The 18,736-nt window shown below is 44.9% G+C and overlaps 1 protein-coding gene across 1 annotated transcript in view; it reads left to right on the forward strand.

Moving 5' to 3' along the window:
• Positions 1–18,736, forward strand: part of Pard3 (par-3 family cell polarity regulator) — a 524,608-nt gene that overhangs the window by 285,929 nt on the left and 219,943 nt on the right. The window contains 5 exon segments of the mRNA XM_051169253.1: positions 3,179–3,304; positions 4,759–5,126; positions 9,142–9,281; positions 12,030–12,158; positions 14,302–14,340. Of these exon segments, the coding sequence (XP_051025210.1) occupies positions 3,179–3,304; positions 4,759–5,126; positions 9,142–9,281; positions 12,030–12,158; positions 14,302–14,340 (802 nt within the window).

An 18,736-nucleotide genomic window follows, 5' to 3' on the forward strand; every position in this document is an offset into this window, starting at 1 on the left:
CCCCTCCCCCTCTTTCCTTCCCTCTTCATTATCGTCTGTCCTCTTTCCCTTCTTCCTTTCCTTTTTCTAAAACGAGAAGGAAAAAAAATACTGCATTAACATTTTGAGAAATATTGCAGTGTAACAAGAAAAGAAAATGGCACTTCTTTGGAAAGCCTGTGACTGACTTAAGATCTGTTTGACGTTCACGTGGGAGGTAGAGCAGACATGTTTCCACATTACCCCGCAGAGCAGTCATTTCTTCATGAACCACCCCGGCACGGTCATACAACACTGGGTCTCCTCAGCCAAGCAGCTCAGTGCAGCCAGCCTGGGTAGCTCTGATTCTGGAACAGCCCCGAGGAGCTAGCCCTCCTTTTCTCCACTAGCTCCTTCTGAGGGGTCATGGTTCCCTCTAAGGAACGCTGGCAGAAGCTTCCGGAAGGAAAGCATCCTCTGTTCTCTGACAGCCCATAGGCCCTGGGACCTTCACAGCTCTTAGGATTATCCAACATTACAACATAGTGTGCTCGCTCCCTCCTCCCCCTTCTCCTTCTCCTCCCTCTCCTCTCTCTCCCCCCTCTCACTTCCCCCCTCTCTCTTTCTTCTTCTCTCTCCTTCTCCTTCCTCTTTCTCTCCCACTCCCTGTTTCTCCCTCTCTCTTTCTTCCCCTCCCGTTTTCCCCTCTTTCTCCCTCTCTCCCTCTCCCTCTCTCTTCCTCTCACTCTCCTTCCTCTTTCTCTCCCCATCCCCATTTCTCCCTCTCCCTCCCCCCTTCTCCCTCTCCCTCCCCCTTTCTCCCTTTCCACGCCCCCCTCCCATTGCTTCAGAACCAACTCTGGCTGATGAGTTTAGTTGGTGAGATACACGCCTAGCCAGTGTACACCAGTGATAGAACATCCTTCCAATCCCAATACTCGGGAGGAAGAAGCAGGCGGTTAGTGAGTTACATAGTGAAACCCTGTCTCAACAAATTAAAAAAAAAGGAGGGGGCAGGGAGGGAGAGAGAGAGGAGAGAGTGAGAGCACAAGAGATGTGCTTTTCTTTTCACTGCAACATTGAGACAACTTGGCATCAGAAGTAGCAGATATGCAGACAGGTCTTGTCAGTTACCCAACTTCTTCCAGAACAGTGAGAGTGCCTGCCTCCAGCTTCCTATGGACTGCCCCTCCGAACTGTAGACATTTTCTTGGGAGGTGTTCTTTGGTCTTTCACCTCCATTCTTTTTGTGCTTTGTTTTCATTCAGTGATGCTGGTGGGAAATATTTGTGGATTGTAGCACTTGACCTTTTCCGTCAGTTCATTTTCTGGAGATAATGACTCCAGTATTGTGGATAAGTCAATTACATCACCTTAGTTCACACAGTTCCCGATTCCCTGGTACCACGTGTCACTGTGTCTCCTGGAGTGTAGCACCCCTGCCCCAATATCTGGCATTGCTGATACCTAGGAATGGCCACTGAAGCTCAGGTTGGTGTCCTGCCTTTCACTCTGGCCAGTCATTTGCTTATCATTTGTAGCCACCCCCTTCAGACAGGGTTTCTCTATGTAACAGTCTGGCTGATCTGAGGCTTACTTTATAGATTTGGCTGGTACAGGGCTCCCTGGTGCTGGGCTAAAAGGCATGTGCCACCATGCCCAGTGACTTGTAGTATTTTATCACATATTAGCACTTCTAATACTTCTGACCACATAGAAGTGCCATTTAGAAAGACAATTTAGTGAGATTTCACAGTTTAGCTCAGTGGTGCGCTGCTGACCCAGCACAGAAAAAGTCACAGAAAGGCCAGCGATAAACAGGTAACTGCACAGTTTTTACCTCAGATCATTATCTTGGAATGACGTCCCAGAAAAGCGTGAGGCCTAGGATGGCACCTCAGGCTCTGCTTACAACGTTCAGCGCTTTTCTAGTCCAAAGTTGCAAAGTTTTCCTCATTACTCGGAAAATCAACACGATCGGTTTCTTCAAGGCCACAGCCGGCTCTCGGCTACTACCACCTGCTAAGCTATTTTTCCATGGCTTTAATAAAAGGCCATGACCAGAAGTGGCTCATGGTAAAAAAAAAAAAAAAAAAAAAAAGGTCTTTATTTTTGCTCACGGTCTGCAGGGCTAAGAGCTCATCATGGTGGGAGGCGTTGGCTTCAGGCAACTGGAGCAAGAGGCTGAGCCGTCACATCCTCAGCTCGCAAAACAAAACAGACTGGCGAACTGGAAGTGGGGCAAGGCTATAGACGCCTCACAGCCTTCCCCTGGCAGTGTTTGCCTCCAGCAAGGCTGTACCTTCCTTCTGTAGGTCCCATAGCACCCCCAAAGGTACCCACACCTGGGCAGCAAGGGTTCAGGTTCTTGAGCATGGAGGGGCATTTTTCGATCAAACCACCACAAGAACATTAATAGTTTTGTCTTTTTCCTTTCCTTCCTTCTCCATGAATTTCATTTTGTGCTCTCAGAGTTTGAGTGCTGATGAAGATGAGAGAAAAGCTAGTTGGTGTTCTTGAGGGTCTTTCCTGTTCCCGCTTGTCTTTGACTAGGAGAATGGCAACACATCACTTAGGAGAGTCATCAGGTTTTGAAATAACAATTATCAGACTTGTTGAATTCACATGCCAGGGAAGTGTCTCTGTCTGTCTGTCTATCTGTTTGTCTGTCTGTCTGTCTCCTCTTCTTCCTCCTCCTCTTCTTCTCCCCCCCCTCTCTCTCTCTTCTTCTTCTTCCTCCTTCTCCTCTTCTTCTTCCCCCCCCCTCGCCTGTTATCCTTTGAGCCCCAAGGACAGGTACTCCTCACCACCTGTGTTGTGAAAGAAACAGGGGCTGCAGCTGGACAGGGTTAGCAGCTGGACTGCAGCAGAGCTCTGCCTACTGTGTTCAGGCTGTGACACCCACCAACCGTGTTCAGGCTGTGACACCCACCGGCGCCCTAAGCAGGCGCCATTGTTAACCATTTTGAAGCAGAGTTAGCCAGCCCTTAATCTCAGGACGACATCCCACTGACAAGTCAGAAGATTTATTTCCGGTCACTGTTGAAAGGGTCAGTTTGTGCATATCATTTAGACTGGTGGGATCCGTCTCCGTGTTATTTGAATGCATCAAAGTCGCTTTAGTCCGTCCCCTTTTAAGGGGGCCGTGAGCACGTACAGTGGAGCTGCAGCACACGGAGGGACCCTGCCCCTGTAACTGTCCACACTCTCGATGTTTCAGGACACTGGGGTTGTTAGTGAAGCGCTTGGAGAAAGGCGGTAAAGCTGAGCAAGAGAACCTCTTCCACGAGAATGACTGCATTGTGAGGATTAACGACGGAGACCTCAGGAACAGAAGATTCGAGCAGTAAGTGTGCTGGTGGCCAGGGGCTCCTCTCCCCTGCTGGCCTGAAGGGGCCCCTTCAGCCGAGGAGGCGCTGAATTCACCGGGCAGGTGACTGCTGGGTTACTGAATACTGTAGTGCAGGAGGGGCACAGTGCAGTTACCTAGCTTTTTATCTAGAATTGACACTATGTTACAGTGATGCTGGTTCCACCCTGCGCTGGCTTCTCCAGCTTTGTCTTTCACAGTGCAAATAAGGAGAAAGGCTCCTCTGAGTCACAGTCCTGTGTCCTTTTGGGCATTCTTTATCCCGACTGGAAACCCTTATCAAATTAAAAGTAACAACAACAACAACAGTAACAAACCCTTTTAAAGATGGGTAGGTGTGAATGCAAGCTTAGATAGAGGTAGGACCTGGGGCGGGACATGAGTGGGTGCTGCCCTACAGTGAGAGGGTCCTGGTGTGAGCGCACACTTACAGAGGTGAGACCTGGGGTCCGACTTAGTGGGAGCTGCCTTACAGTGAGGGTCCTAGTGTGAACACTCAGTTACATAGAGGTGAGACCTGGGGCCCGACGAGAGTGGGAGCTGCCTTACAGTGAGGGTCCTAGTATGAACGCATACTTATAGAGGTGAGACCTGGGGACCAATGTGAGTGGGAGCTTCCTTACAGTGAAGGTCTTAGTGTGAACGCTCACTTACATAGAGGTGAGACCTGGGGCCTGACGTGAGTGGGAGCTGCCCTACAGTGAGGGTCCTAGTGTGAACGCTCACTTACATAGAGGTGAGACCTGGGGCCTGACGTGAGTGGGAGCTGCCCTACAGTGAGGGTCCTAGATGCTCGGTAGGTGCTGGTTGCTATGTCATTAGGTTGTGTTTGCAGGGATTAGTGTTTGTGACATTTTGCAACAAACTTGAACCGATTTTGCTGACAAGCGATGACTGGCTAGTTGCCTCCTATATTTGTATATCATAAAGTATTTGTTTCTTTAAAAGTTCTCTGGTCTCTTAGTAAGAAAACACTTCATGCTAGCTATATGGCATAATTCTGACCGGGGGTAGCCAGCCCTCTGACATCATGATGTGTGGTTGCTGTCTACAAATGTGTTGGACTGCATCCATAGCTACCCTGAGATGAATGTGGCCTGTGGCCTGCAGGTTAGACACCCCTGTGGGAGATTCTGTCAGGGTTAGACTAGAATTCATGTGCTAGCGCCTGTCAGTGCTGATTTACAGTGCAGAGCACCATATTTTATCTACAGTCATAGATAGATAGGTTTATCAATTTTTATTTACAGAATGAGAAATTTGTGTTCAGAGAAAGTGTTCTGCTCTTATCAGAGCTTACAAACGCGGTCCACAATTGGTTCCAGCAGCCGGTTGGTTCCTCCTGCTTAATTAGCATATTTAATCAAGCTCATGTTATCTTATGCTCTGCTAGTCTTCCTTGCTAACCTTCCACTCTGTGTCAAACCCAGAGCGCAGCACATGTTCCGCCAAGCCATGCGCGCACGTGTCATTTGGTTCCACGTGGTCCCTGCAGCGAACAAGGAGCAATATGAGCAACTCTCCCAACGCGAGAAGAGCAGCTGCTCCCCTGGCCGCTTCAGCCCCGACAGCCACTGTGTGGCCGACAACACACCTCACCCACTGCCCAGAGCACCCAGACTGAGCCATCCGCCTGAGCAGCTGGATGCTCTCCCCAGACTACCTCACACCGCTCAGGCCTCAACCAAACCCCCGGCGGCCCCGGCCCTGGCTCCACAGAGTGTGCACGGTGCCACTGTAGGCAGTGTGTACAACACTAAGAAAGTAGGCAAGAGGCTCAACATCCAGCTGAAGAAAGGTACGAAGGTGCATTTACTGTCAGGTGGGCCCCTGAGTACTGCGGTGAGGGTAGGTGTGTCTTTTGAGGTTATCTTTGTTAAGTGTTGGGTGCTCAGAGCAAAGCTTGCCTGTCGCTCTGCCCTGACCTTCATCCCTACTCAGGCAAAATTAAAACTGTGCAGCTGGATTTGGTGGTAAAGTGCTTGCTGCATATGCAGGACCTGAGTTCAGATTCCCAGCATTTGCATAGAAACCAGGTGTGCTGGGGGAGGGGCAGGTGGCTTTCTTCATGACCAGCCAGTCTAGACAGATTGACAAGCAACAGTTTCAGTAAGAGGCTTTGTCTCCAAACCTAAGTCAGAGAACAACTGAGGAAGACCCCTCACTGTAACCTCCACACACACAGCACACGGTACGTATACACTTGCACACACATGTACACACATGCAGAAGAAATAAGATATAAAACGCTCAGAATAAGTTACAGCACATGTTTAGTTTACAGGAACCAGCTAGTAGTCCTGGGGAGCATTTTTTTTTTTTTTTAATACTAAAAGTTGATTACAGGCTTTCCTTCAATGTATAGATCAATAATGGAGATCTGACCCTCTTGATTGACAACCATGCCCAGGATGTTAGCGGCATGTCGCCTTCAGCACATCATGGGAAGGAGCACCCATGTTTGAGGCTATGTGGCTTACACAGTCATCTGTTTGCTTTTCCTTCTCCAGAATCTGACTGCAGATAATGGTGCTGGGTGTGGTCAGGTCTCCCTCACCCTAATTGATCGATTTCTGTGCCCCTGCCCCCTGGATGGCAGATCCTTACACACGGGAACGGGCTTGCAGTTGGTCTTCTCCACTGTGCCAAGTGATGGGCACACTTGACCTTCAGGTGGCCAACGGCCTTCTGGCAAGGACACGATACACTTTGCCTGCCGTGTGTCCTTTTGGCTGAGCATTTCAAAACTGTGCCTTTCAAATTATGACTTTATGGAAAAAAAAAAAAAAAAAAAAAGCCTTTCTGAGCAGCTCAGCCAGCTCCAACAGTGGTTGGAGAGTCACCCAGAATGACTTACCTGTGCTTGGCCGCCGTGGGCAGCAAACCCGCGCCGGCGTGCCTTTCACGTCCTGGCTTTCAGGACTCTCTCCTTTCCACCGAGGTAGCACTTACAATGCTACGCCCCTGCACCTGCTGTTGCCTTCCTAGAACAGTTCCTTCATTGAACTTTGTGTGAACCACAGCTTCTGATCACTGGCTTTTAAGCCACAAATACGTGATTGGCACAGACAGGACTTGACAGTCTGCTCCTGCAGTTTGCAAGCTGTCCAGGAAGAGCCCTCTGTGTTCTGTCTGTTCTCCGTGAGGGGAAGACTCCCATTACCCTCCCTCTGCTCACGCGACAGGCTTGGTTTTTAACCAGGAACATGTCAGGCACCACAATCGTGGTGTGAGAAGAATAAACACCCTGCTCAGACTTCCTGTAGAAAGACAGTGCTTACTTGACCACTGTTCTAGTCAATAGGTAATGTTATTTATAATACTAGACTTCTCTTTACTGAGGAAAATTTATTTAGTCAATCACAGTTTTGCACAAATAATAAATGTGACAAGTTATGATGTAACGGGAACTTATCCAGGAAGTGTCATTTTACTTACTATTAACAGCTCACCAGTCTTGAATACAGGAACCTAGTAGCTTTGCTTTCGTATCAGTTAGAAAGGTAGAATTCTGTCCATTCACCTAATTCCAAAAGTCAAATCTTCGTTCATAAAAGTAAATTAGAAGGTGGAGGGTTTTATTTAAATATTCCTCTGACTTTCACTAATCTAAGTGATGTAGCATTCCATAGATTTGTACTGGTTTCTGCTGACTAGCAGTGAGAGTGCACAGCAGAAGTGCCCACAGACGGTTACCTAAATAGAGAGTGCAGCTCGTCTTGACTGGGACTGAACACAGGTATGGTAATAATGATTGCACGAGAATTAAATATGTATTTGGAGCTGGAAGATAATTTTTTTAAACCAGTTCTTGCAACACTGGTGGTCTTCTAAGAAGCCCATTAAAAATAGAGTGGGTTCACGCTAAACATATGTTCAACTCAAAGTGAGCCATGCGCTCTATGTGACATTAATTTACAAGCGAGAGTCCATGTATACTACTAAAAACAGAAGCCTCTCGGATAATAACTCACTGGAATAATTTTGGGCCTCTGTCACACGAGGCTAGAGAACAGAGAAGCCCCAGCTCTCGCGTCAATAATTATGATTTCTTAATATTTATTGCCGCTCTGGCATTCTCAAATCCCCTGCTCTTTTGTAGAAATTAGCTTTTTAATAAAGCCAAAGGAGAAGGTCAGTAATCTGTTTCAGTCAGAGCGAAATGTTTTGTTGGCTTCACTAAATGAAAATTGACATCTATTTATCTTTCCGTTAAAGGTCATTGCCTGAACGTCTGGCTTATAGATGTAGGGGTTATTGCTGTTATTTTAATAGAATTGTGCTTCATATAATAGTCCATCTTTGTAGGTCTGTACAAATTAATATTGCAAAGGAGAACGAGTTAAAATTCTTTCTTAATAGATGTTTATTGCGAGACATTAGAGTTTCGTGAAGGCTCAGAGACATATGGGGCAGGCTCAGAGGAACAATTAGTGGAACTCATAGCGACAGCTTTGCCGTTCAAGGCTTCAGTGCAGACAATGGCAGAAACCAACAGTCAGTCTGAACGTGGCTTCTGGTTGGGAATAGAGTGTTTTGTTTGAACTTTGAGAGTATTTATGGTGAGTCACTGAGCGTTCATCTCTGCTCTTTTGTCTTCAACGCATATTGTACCTATTTGTCTCTGGTTATATTTTTAAACTTATGTTTATGTGACCCTCATGTCATGCTGAGACACTCTTCTTCCTTCTCACTTCACTCGTGTGTCTCCACCCTTCTCTCAGCAGCCACGCCTTTGCCATCATATTAACTAAAATGTCACATGAAAAGTAAATTAGTTTAAATAGAAACCCCTCCTTTAAAAGTATACAAAAGTCTATCGATTCCATAGAAATTTGTCAGGCTCCGCACACTGCACCTTAGTGTATTTTTTTTATTGTTATTTTTGGGTTCCAATGGGGTGATACTATTTTCCAAAACATACAGATCTAATATTGTTTGTAAGAAGTCGTGTAAATGAAGAAAGTGGTTTGCTGATGTCCCATTAACCTTAGCTCCTTTAAACGTGATGGAGTAACCCTAGGGTTCAGTAGGATGCCAGCTGGACTCTTCCCTGAGTGTTCTGCCCTGTGGTGGGGGAGGGGCCACACCTGGGAGGAGGGGGACTGTGCAAGCAACACAGTTGGCTGCTGTACTCAGGCATGAGGAAGGCTGGCTACTAAAAAATACTACTGTTCTCATTGTCCTCGCCCTCAGCATCGCTTTCCCCTTTCCTCCTGCTTTGTGCTCTAGATCTGGGTACCATTATTACTGATACTTGATTTGTAAGGTTTCATGGAGGTTTTACAGTTTATTTTTATTTTGTGTATGTGGGTGTTTCGCCTACACATATGTCTGTGCACCACATACATGCCATGTCTGTAGAGGCCAGGAGGCAGTGCCAGATCCTCTGGGATGAGAGTGGTTGTGAGACACCCAAGTCATATGCAGAAACAAGTGCTCTTAACCACTCAGCCCTTTCCCCAGACCCCAAAGGTTTTTATAGATTTTAACTGAAGTATTTCATCTTTATGTCTTCAAGTAGAACTGTCTTTGGGTCCATTTGGTACCCAAAGACTCAAAGTTGACATATGAGTTCATTAACTTGCATCTGTCCTCAATCAGACCACCAAAGATGATGAGTGACTTTCAGAGCTAACCAACTTAAATCTTCCAAACAGTCTGGTTTGAAAACTTCACTGAAACTTTTAAATCATTAAAAGAAACGTAGGCGACCGGAGGCTGACACAGTAGGGAGCCAGCCCTCTGCGTGTGGCACACGTGCACGGCTCACAGTTGGGTCACACCCACAGACGTCTCTGTTTCTGGCTTAGGTACGGAAGGACTGGGGTTCAGCATCACTTCCCGAGACGTCACCATAGGCGGCTCCGCTCCCATCTATGTCAAGAACATCCTTCCTCGAGGGGCTGCCATTCAAGACGGCAGACTCAAGGCAGGGGACCGGCTAATCGAGGTGAGTGCTTCTTAGGCCAGGGCCTCCAGCCTCCCTGAAAATTTCCTTTCTCCGGGAGTTAGTTTGAAAACATTTTCATAAAATAGGAAATTGTGTACTTTAGAAGGAGCGCTGCACCAGAAAACTGTTTGCTTTGCTTTATATTTTCCCATGTTCTGTGGAGACATGGAAACACACAGCTGTACAGGCACTTGGTTTATGAGGTCAGGGCACGGTTTGTCCTTTACATGTGCCATGCCTCTGTGATCGGACTTTAGCCAGCTTCACACTCAGTGCGTGTCAGCATGTGCAAGTCTGCTACTTAGACATCAGACCCAAGACAGGTAAGGTGAACGTGAAGGTGAGCGTTTTGAAAGGAAGGCAAAAAGGTTGTGTGCAGCGGCCTGGACCACAAACTGCGAGACACAACAGCCAGTGGCAACGGCAAGAAAAGCAGATTTTAGAGATTTCTTCTTGATGTTTATGGTTTGATTTCACTGGTATTTGAGGTCATTGCCGAAAAGTACACATAGGCATAATTTCTGATGTGGGAACCTGTGTAACAAAAGTGAAGGAAGCAGAGGCAGATGGATCTCCGTGAGTTCGAGGCCAACCTAGTCTACAAAGTGAGTCCAGGACAGCCAAGGCTACACAGAGAAACCCTGTCTTGAAAAAACAAACAAACAAACAAACAAACAAAACAAAAGAGGACAAACTCAGGATTTAAGGCCTGTCTTTCTAAATGAAGCCCAATTCTATTTCTAGAGCTGTGCCTCCCCTCCCTGAGCCATAGCCCATAGCTGAGCCATAGCCAAGCGCCCTCACCGGGGACTCTAGGCAAGAGTCTACCACTGAGCCATGGACCACTGAGCTACGGATGCACTCTAAGCCACGGCTCCCAGGTGTGGGCCACAGCAGTGTGATGCCTCCTCATTGTCCTTCCTTAGCGGAAATCATGCCTCACTCATTAGCTGCTCTTCAGACATGGGTGACGTGAGCTTTATGGCCGTGCAGACCCCCTCTCCCATGGAGCTCTGGCCTCTCTGGGCTGAACTTTACAAAAAGGCCTCTTGAAACGTAGCAGGACTAAGAAATCACTTCCTTTTCCAGGGTTCTATTTCAGAATTTCTCCCTTAAGTCTTATGGCCTTCCCTTTTGTCCTGTACGTAAGGTGACGTTTCAAAGAACACTGGGATAACCTGTTAGTAGGAAAGATTCATCCCCAAATTGTATTACGGGGATTGTTTCCAGCTCATTTTCTTTAGGATATAAACTGAGCAGTCAAGTCATTAGTTACAGCTTCTTTTAGTACGAAAGTCTCAGTTGGCTTCTCTCTGTGTCTCTGTGTCTAGCTCTCTGTCTTTCCCTCCCTCCCTCGCTCCCTCCTCGGCTTGGGTGGCTCCCAGGGCCTTACATGTGATGCTTGTCTGCCTTAGCTCGCTCCTATGGCTGCTTCCTTGTTCCTCTTCATCAGCTTCCTTTGGTCGGTCCTCTTTTGTCAGATGGTGGCTTTACTTTCAGCAAGCCCCAAACCCCTTCATTTTCTCTGAAGGTTGGGAACACGTCACAGCCTGCCTTGCTTCTCAGTTGGGTTTAAGTGCCCATGGCTGCCGGGTTTGTCTCTGTGCTGAAACGTCAGTTGTTTGTTTGTTTGTTTCCAAGCCCGTGCTGCAGTATCCATAGTGTTCTTAGTGCATACAAGTCAGTTTACTAGCTTCCTCAGCATCGGATCATAAGAAGAGGAGTAAACGGAAAAAGTGTCAAATTCTTAGTGCCCGCCCCCTACTGTCTGCAGGCTTTCCATTGGCTTGAACTGCTGTCCATTTGCTGCATCCCTGAATCAGAGCCAGTGAAGCTCTGAGCAATTGTTTCAACAGAGAGACTGGGTTCTAAAACATGCAATTTAAATAATACACTTATTCGTCTTATAATATTTGATTCACACAGAGAGCCATATGAAGCTTTTTTTAAAAAATGAAAATTGGTGCCTTGGTGGGATGATGCATACCTGCATGCCTGGCGCTGGGGAGCGCAGGCAGGAGGATTGTGAGTCAAGTGGTGGCGACTCTGTAGTCACTTCAATCTGTGTTACACATGCAGCCAGACCATACCTTAAAAAGGTACAAGTAAATAATAAAAATAAAAACATCTTTCCCCAAAACTAATGTTATAATTCCTATGAATGAAAAATGAGATTCGTTAAAAACATATTCTTCCGAAATTTGGCCTGACTGAATTCTCTCATCCATCGAGCAAAACTAAAGATGAAGCATTCTTTTCACTTTCAAACTGTTATTATTTTTTAGTGGTGATTCCTTTTGGTATTTAGTGTTTATCTCTTAATCATGAAATGTTTATTCTTGTTCATTTCCACGGAAACTTCCAGCATTTGTACTAGCACATTGCTGCCGTATTCTTCCCTTTGTTTGGCTGTTGGAAACCCCGTTACTCACAAGGGTGTGTGGAAGCTCAGTTCTCGCTGAGACTGTGTGGTCATTGCCTGTCTATGGCGTGCTGCCTGCTAAGGCTGGCAGTTTCAGCTTCTGGTATACGGGTCAACGCTAAAGGATTATTCACTTCCTCACTGACTTCTGGCTACCTGGTCAACTTCTTTTATGAGCTGCCGCAGTGTCCATGGTTACCACCTGGTCATGGCCAAAGTGTGCACAGAGTGTCTCAGTAACAGACGCCCTCGGATCTGGATCTCTGGCCTTTCTTCCCCTGCCTGTCCGGACAGGGCTGTAGCTAAAAACTTTCTCTTTGTTTTAGGTCAATGGAGTAGATTTGGCAGGCAAGTCCCAGGAGGAAGTGGTCTCCCTGCTGAGAAGCACCAAGATGGAGGGGACCGTGAGCCTTCTGGTCTTTCGCCAGGAAGAAGCTTTCCACCCAAGGGAACTGGTGTGTAGCCGTAAGACTGACGGGTGGCGTCTCACGCACACGAGCCAGTGATGCAGGCCACCTCCTCACTGGTGAATGTGATTGAGGCCCGTCCTACAGAGCTTCTGCAGCCTTTATTTTCTTCCTGTGTAGCTCAGTGCAAGCATTCTGAAGCCGTGCCAGTCTTAGCCTCGACTGTGAGTGCATGAGTGCTTAATAAACAGCTCGTGAGGAGGAGGGCTGCAAGGAAATCCTGTCCATCACTGTCCGCTCCCTGCTAAGTCGGCTGAATCACAAGATGTCAGCTGTTTCATAACTGTCACCCCAAAGGCTAGAGTTGAAATACCGCCATCTCCTCATGTGACAAATTCTTAGGTTGCTGGTTTTCATAGTAAATACATCTAAGCTTCCTGTTTGATGAGTAGGGAAACTCACAAAGTTACTGTTAAGAAAATTGTCACAAGCACACGTGACCTCCTTATTTGGAAAAACACAGTGACGCTGTTCTTTGCTCGTCTTTGCCCCTATACTGACATTAGGCACTGAAGTGGTGCTGGTGAGAGCAAGGTGTGCAGGGATAAGCGTGGTTCTGAACACTCTTTAAAAAAAAACAAAATTGTTGTTGTTGTTGTTATTATTATTATTATTATTATATCTATAAAAGTGGCTGATTGGAAAAGTCGTTGTTATCTCTTGATGTGGTTGGAAGGTTGTTTTGGCTCAGGCACAGGGAACATCTTAACTAGTGAGACTTGACCTGAGCCATCACAGAGTGTTTGATAATTCCTTCCAGCTAGCTGCTGGGTTTGTGTATCCTTGACAAGTGACAAGGCTCAGCACTGTAGTTCCCAAATCTGTCATATAGATCTGAGTCCCTTAAATTATGTAAGTGTGGATGCATCATGGCTGATACATTCCCTATAGAAATTACTTAAATAGCTATTAAAATAAAGCTAAATTTCAGTCACAGATACTCAATCCCTTGGTTACACAGACCTGAAAGTCTTACATGGTTTTGTGTTTGGGGGTATTTCAGACTGTGATAGGGTGAGAAGTCGAACACTTGTGTTTTAGGTTTATTTTGAATAAATCATGAAAACTTCATCATAGTTAACAAATGTTTAATGCATTATTTCTCCATTTAAATTCAGTTTCCCATTTTCCTCCACTCTTATCCAGTTTTGTGTGTAAGATGCCACCTGATCCTAAATCTGGAATGTCTGTATTCAATTGCAAATGAGCCCTCAGCAAAGCACCAGGCTCCCCTGGGCAGGCGGGGAAGCCCTGGCTCTGCCTGGCACTCTGAGGCCACAGTGCTGCTCTTCAGCAGTCTCACAGGGGAGCCAGTGCCAGCCTGAGGTTGGGCAGGTTCTCCTGGGCCAATTCAGATCCTCTAGGCTTCTGTTCTCCCTTCTGCTGCTCCTGCCCGCCCCTCCCCCCTCCCTTATTTAATTTATTGCTTGTGAGATTTTCATTAAGGACAGGGCCAGTAGGCTGTCAGTCTGGTATGTACGTTGCAGCTGCGGTTTTGAGACTTAAAATAATAACATTCTGGAAAGTCAAAGGGTGTGTTTAAAAATAATTCTTAACTCCAATTAATGTAACTCTCTCTGTTTCTGTTCTATGGGTCTTAATTAAATACTTTTTAATCAGTGGGTTTTTTTTTTTCTTTATTGTTAAAAATTAAATAAACTGAATATCAGCCTTTCATGTTCTATATTATATGGGAAGAGTTACATTTGTTCCCTGTGGGATACGTTCAAGTATCAAGTTGTGTTTCCCACTGCAGTACAGACTATTTTTATCCACCTAGCTGTCAAGTGGACCTGTGCTTCAAGACTGAAATTTGGTTGGGGAGATTGGAAAACACACTTAGAAATGGCAGCATATTTAGAAGCACAGTTTGAGGTTTCTTTTCCTTGCACATAGCTCATGAGATATATGCATGAGCAGGTGAAAACTTGTGTCTTGAAGAACTGGTGAAATCTGGGCCTAAGCCCCAACACAGTCTGGAAGATGGTCATATGACATCTCTCTTAAAATGGCCTTTCATGTATAGTTTGTGAGTTTTGGAATAATCTACTCTCCTTTAATAAAGCATTTATCCTTGAGCCTTGATGATGACAGTCTGTATTGATTTTTTTTTTTTCTTTAATTCCTCTAGAATACGGAACCAAGCCAGATGCAGATTCCAAAAGAAACGGTAAGAAGCTTGTCTTTAGACACGTTCCTAAGATAATATCTTACTTGTTAGTTCAGTGTACTATAGGTCAAAGTGGTCTAGTTTTAAAATAACTTTTATTTACTTCTATATTGGGGGAGGGGCTTGGAGGAGGAGCTTTTCAAACAAGCTTAAAAGGGGAGTTGCTAATTGTTTCCTGTCCCTTTGTATGATATGATGAGGGCGAGAGTGAAAGATATGGTGACATGTCAGTAATTAGGGTAAGCATAGTTGGTATAATAAAAAAAGGTGAGGATAAGTCAGGAGTTCCGGGCTCATGGTTCAAATACAGATGCAGTTCAGCCATGTTCATTTTGAAAGACTAACCCTAACTCACACTGGAAACTAAGGGTAGGCTGCGCTCTGCCCTGCACCAACCACACACTGTCTATTGTAGGTGATGTGCTATGTGGTGGGAGAGAGAGAATTTAAAACTGAAAGTTAATAGCCAAAAGTCAGCATCTTTGCATATCAAATAGCAAACAAAAATATTCTCAAACTCAGAGCATGGTAGTCTATGCCTTTAATCTCAGCACTCGGGAGGCAGAGGCAGGTGGATCTCTGCGACTTCAAGGCCAGCTTGGTCTGCCTAGTGAGTTTCAGGACAGCGAAGGCTATGTAGAAATCCTGTCTCAAGAAAAGAAAGAAAGAAAAGAAAAGAGAAAAATCAATCTCTTGGAAATAGAAAATTTAACAAAATAATATTCACAGTGGGTACTGTTACTATTCATAACCAAATGGTAAACCAAAACCACCAGATGGTAAAGGCTTTAGGTAACTTAAGTTAACAGAGTTGATTTTTAAAATATAGACATATAAGCCGGGCGTGGTGGCGCACGCCTTTAATCCCAGCACTCGGGAGGCAGAGGCAGGCGGATCGCTGTGAGTTTGAGGCCAGCCTGGTCTGCAAAGTGAGTCCAGGACAGCCAGGACTGTTACACAGAGAGACCCTGTCTTGAAAAACCATATCTATGCAACTTTAATAGACAGAATGGTGCTTTTAAATATATAATCATTTTAAAACCGGATGGCAAATTAGACATCAGATCAGAATCACGGAGTGGCGTCTACACACCCACTTACAGCGAGCTCAAGACTGAGTTCTAGGTTGTAGAATAACTCAGCTTGTGACAGCCAGTGAGAACCACAGTGGCATTACATGCTGAGGATGCTTTGCACGCGCGCGCGCACACACACACACACACACACACACACATGCTTACATGGTGTATATTTACACATATGTGTGTTTGTGTCTAAAGGCGGCATTTCAAATTAGTAATAGACTGTTTTACTTAGCATTTAGAGAAACTGCCTGTTCACTTTTAAAAAATGGTTCATTTACTTAGTGCTGGGCTTGACCCTATGTAAATGCTGGACATCCTGTCACAGAGCCGCACCCACAGCCAACCAGTCACCTTTAAAAGGTTGACTCGCTCTTTACTTCCCACCCCAGTAAGTCCTAGCTAGTTGCTCATGATTTTAAACCTCAAAAGTCCTGAGAAAATCTTGACCAACAGAAAGTGTGAAACTTTTGATTTACTTTGGAGATCTCTCCCCCGCCCCACCTCTCCCTCTGTCTCTCTGTCTGTCTGTCTGTCTGTCTGTCTGTCTGTCTCTCTCTCTCTCTCTCTCTCTCTCTCTCTCTCTCTCTCTGTGTGTGTATCTGTGACATAAAAAGCTGACATACAGGCAGCCCCCAACATACAAAGGACCAAAATACCAGTTTTCAACTTCATGTAACACCCATCCATCCTCTTGTGTGTTTCCATGAGAAATCAATAGATGAGTGGAGCGCTTGAGTCCTTATTAGATCCTTGTAGTAGATATTTCATCCAAATGTAAGCTAAAAAAAAGTGTCGTGAAGGGTTCGCTGCGTTGCTGGGCACGTTGGGAACGCTGACTCCGTTTTGGGTTTGCAGTATTTTCATCTTGGAGTAGGTTTCTCTTGTTGTAATTCCACTGCGCGCCAAGGGGCATTCATGTTCTCCTGCATCTTCATGTGCACATATTTATTTTTACCTTATTATTAGCACTATCCGTAGCTCGAGCCCTGTCCTGAAGCATTTGCAATATAAATACCGGAAGAAGGATTTGCAGCCTGGATATGGGATGAGTGACAGTTTTCTGTGGCTTTGAGTCTTCCTGGCTTCTGTGGGTTTTGCAAAGCATAATATGATTAAAATCCTTCATCTGCCCAGACTGATTTTTATCAAGTCTTTGCAGGATGTAGAGGCATTGGAAAGACAAACAGAGCTGACTCACTAAGGAATTGATTTGAAATTCCTTAAGGTGCCTCTATTGAGATAATGACTGCTTAATGTTTTTGACATATTTCCCTTGAAATATTTTTATTATGTATCCATCATCGTCTTTGCAGCATCGTGATAAATTTGACACCTTTGTAACATGTACTTTTTTTTAACTTTAAAGTTGTTTCTGTTGAAAACCGAACTGTGCAACCACACTCTAATGATCCAAACCAATAAACTACCCTGGCTTTATAGTGCTCTAAGTACCAATAGTAGTTTATAAAATAAATGTGTAAGAAAAAAATGAATGTCTAGGCTGCAGTCCAGCTCAGATCACAGCACAGCATTTAGACATCAAGTGACTGTAATCTTAGTCTATTTCTTTGGTGTATCTTTGTTTTACATTTTTTGGAAAAAAAAAAAAAACCTCCCATGAGAACATTTTTAATTTTTGAAAGAACACATGACTGAAGAATATGTCTTATTCATGTTTTTCTGGCTTTTCTTAGGGTATTTTTTGGGAAGATACTGGAGGTAAATAACCATTATTGTTATAAACCAAAAAAATCAAATATTTAAAATTATTTGCCACTCCTGAGTTAGGAAAGAAAGACCACACTGTGTCCAGATATAAGATTGTGACTTAATAAGCAGGCCTGGTGGCCCTCACACCGGGGAGGCTGAGTGAGGCAGGAGGGTCTTTGTGCTAAGTCTTAGCTTGGGGTCCTATGGGATAAAGTCTCAAACAAAACCTAAAGACCAAGCAGGGTGTGAAGGGCCCAGACATTGAGGTTAGTTCTTAGTGTGTGCAGTGCTCTGAGTTCAATGCCCAATAACTACAAAAATAAACAATAATAATAAGCAGTCTGAATAACGGACCTCATAGTGATGGCTCATAAGCATCCTTAAGTGTTCATCTTCCATCTAGAAATGTGAAGCTGGGCATGGCAGTCTGCTCAGCAGGTAGAGGAATGAGGGACCACGGTCTCAAGGTTATTTTCACCTATCGAAAGACTTCACAGCCTGGGCTTATATGATCTTGTCTTTAGAAAAAAAGAGTTTTAATCAAAATATAGACTTTTAAACTTGATTTGTGATTAGTTTGTGCAAAAAATAAAAAACGAAACTACCAAGATAAATTCTGTCTTTAACAGTCTTCCTTTTAAGTAAAACAAAATTCTGCTCGTATTTATCCACAATCCCTGCATGTAATTTATTCTCGTTTGTTTGTTTGTTTGTTTGTTTGTTTCACTTTTTCATGACAGGGTTTCTCTGTTTTAGCCCTGGCTGTCCTGGAACTCTCTTTGTAGACCAGCTTGGCCTCTAACTCACAGAGATCCACCTGCCTCTGCCTCCTGAGATTAAAGAGGTGCTCCACCACAGCCACACTTTATTTATTCTCTTTTAAATAAGTGTGTCCTGAGGGCTGTGTGATCAGCTGCTTCCTCTGCTTGACTCCCAGTCCCTGCCCTGTCAGCCACCATCCCTCCCTGTCAGCCACCATCCTCCTGCTCCACCCTGTGGTTGCCTTTGTTTTGTATCTGTGTGTCTCTGAAGGAAGAACATGAAATGGTACAGTAGATTTCTTGATCACCAAAATAACAACCTTGACTATAGAAAATTCAGCCAGACAAAAGAAAATTATAATCACCCGCAGTTCTGTGACTTCCTTGTCATGACATTGATGCAATTGCTCGTAACTTCCATTGCGTGTGTAGCTGTCCCATGTGCATGTGCTATAGGCAGTGACACGCCCCCACACCACCTAGGCTGAAACATGCAGCTTCTAACTGATGCAGAACAGAGATTAAGCCGTTTATAAAGCACACTTGTCGAGGCTTTAATGGGCAAAGTACTGGAACTTATGAAACCCCTTATTTTCCACAAACCTGAATTTCCTATCATAAAAACATTTTTGTCTCAGTAAATGTTCTTACTTGAGTGGTAGTCTGCTCTTTAAGTATGTGAGCATGTACTTATTAACTTAGCCTCAGACATTTAGAGTCTCTGTCTCGTGCAGTTGGAATAAAGGTGGTCAGCAGGCCCATAGATCTTTTTATGTGGTCACAATTGGTTTTTAACGTAAAATAAAATATGCAAACCTAGAGGCTCTTAAATTGCCTTCT

The sequence above is a fragment of the Acomys russatus genome, chromosome 26, assembly GCF_903995435.1.
Source record: "Acomys russatus chromosome 26, mAcoRus1.1, whole genome shotgun sequence".
Taxonomy (NCBI): domain Eukaryota; kingdom Metazoa; phylum Chordata; class Mammalia; order Rodentia; family Muridae; genus Acomys; species Acomys russatus.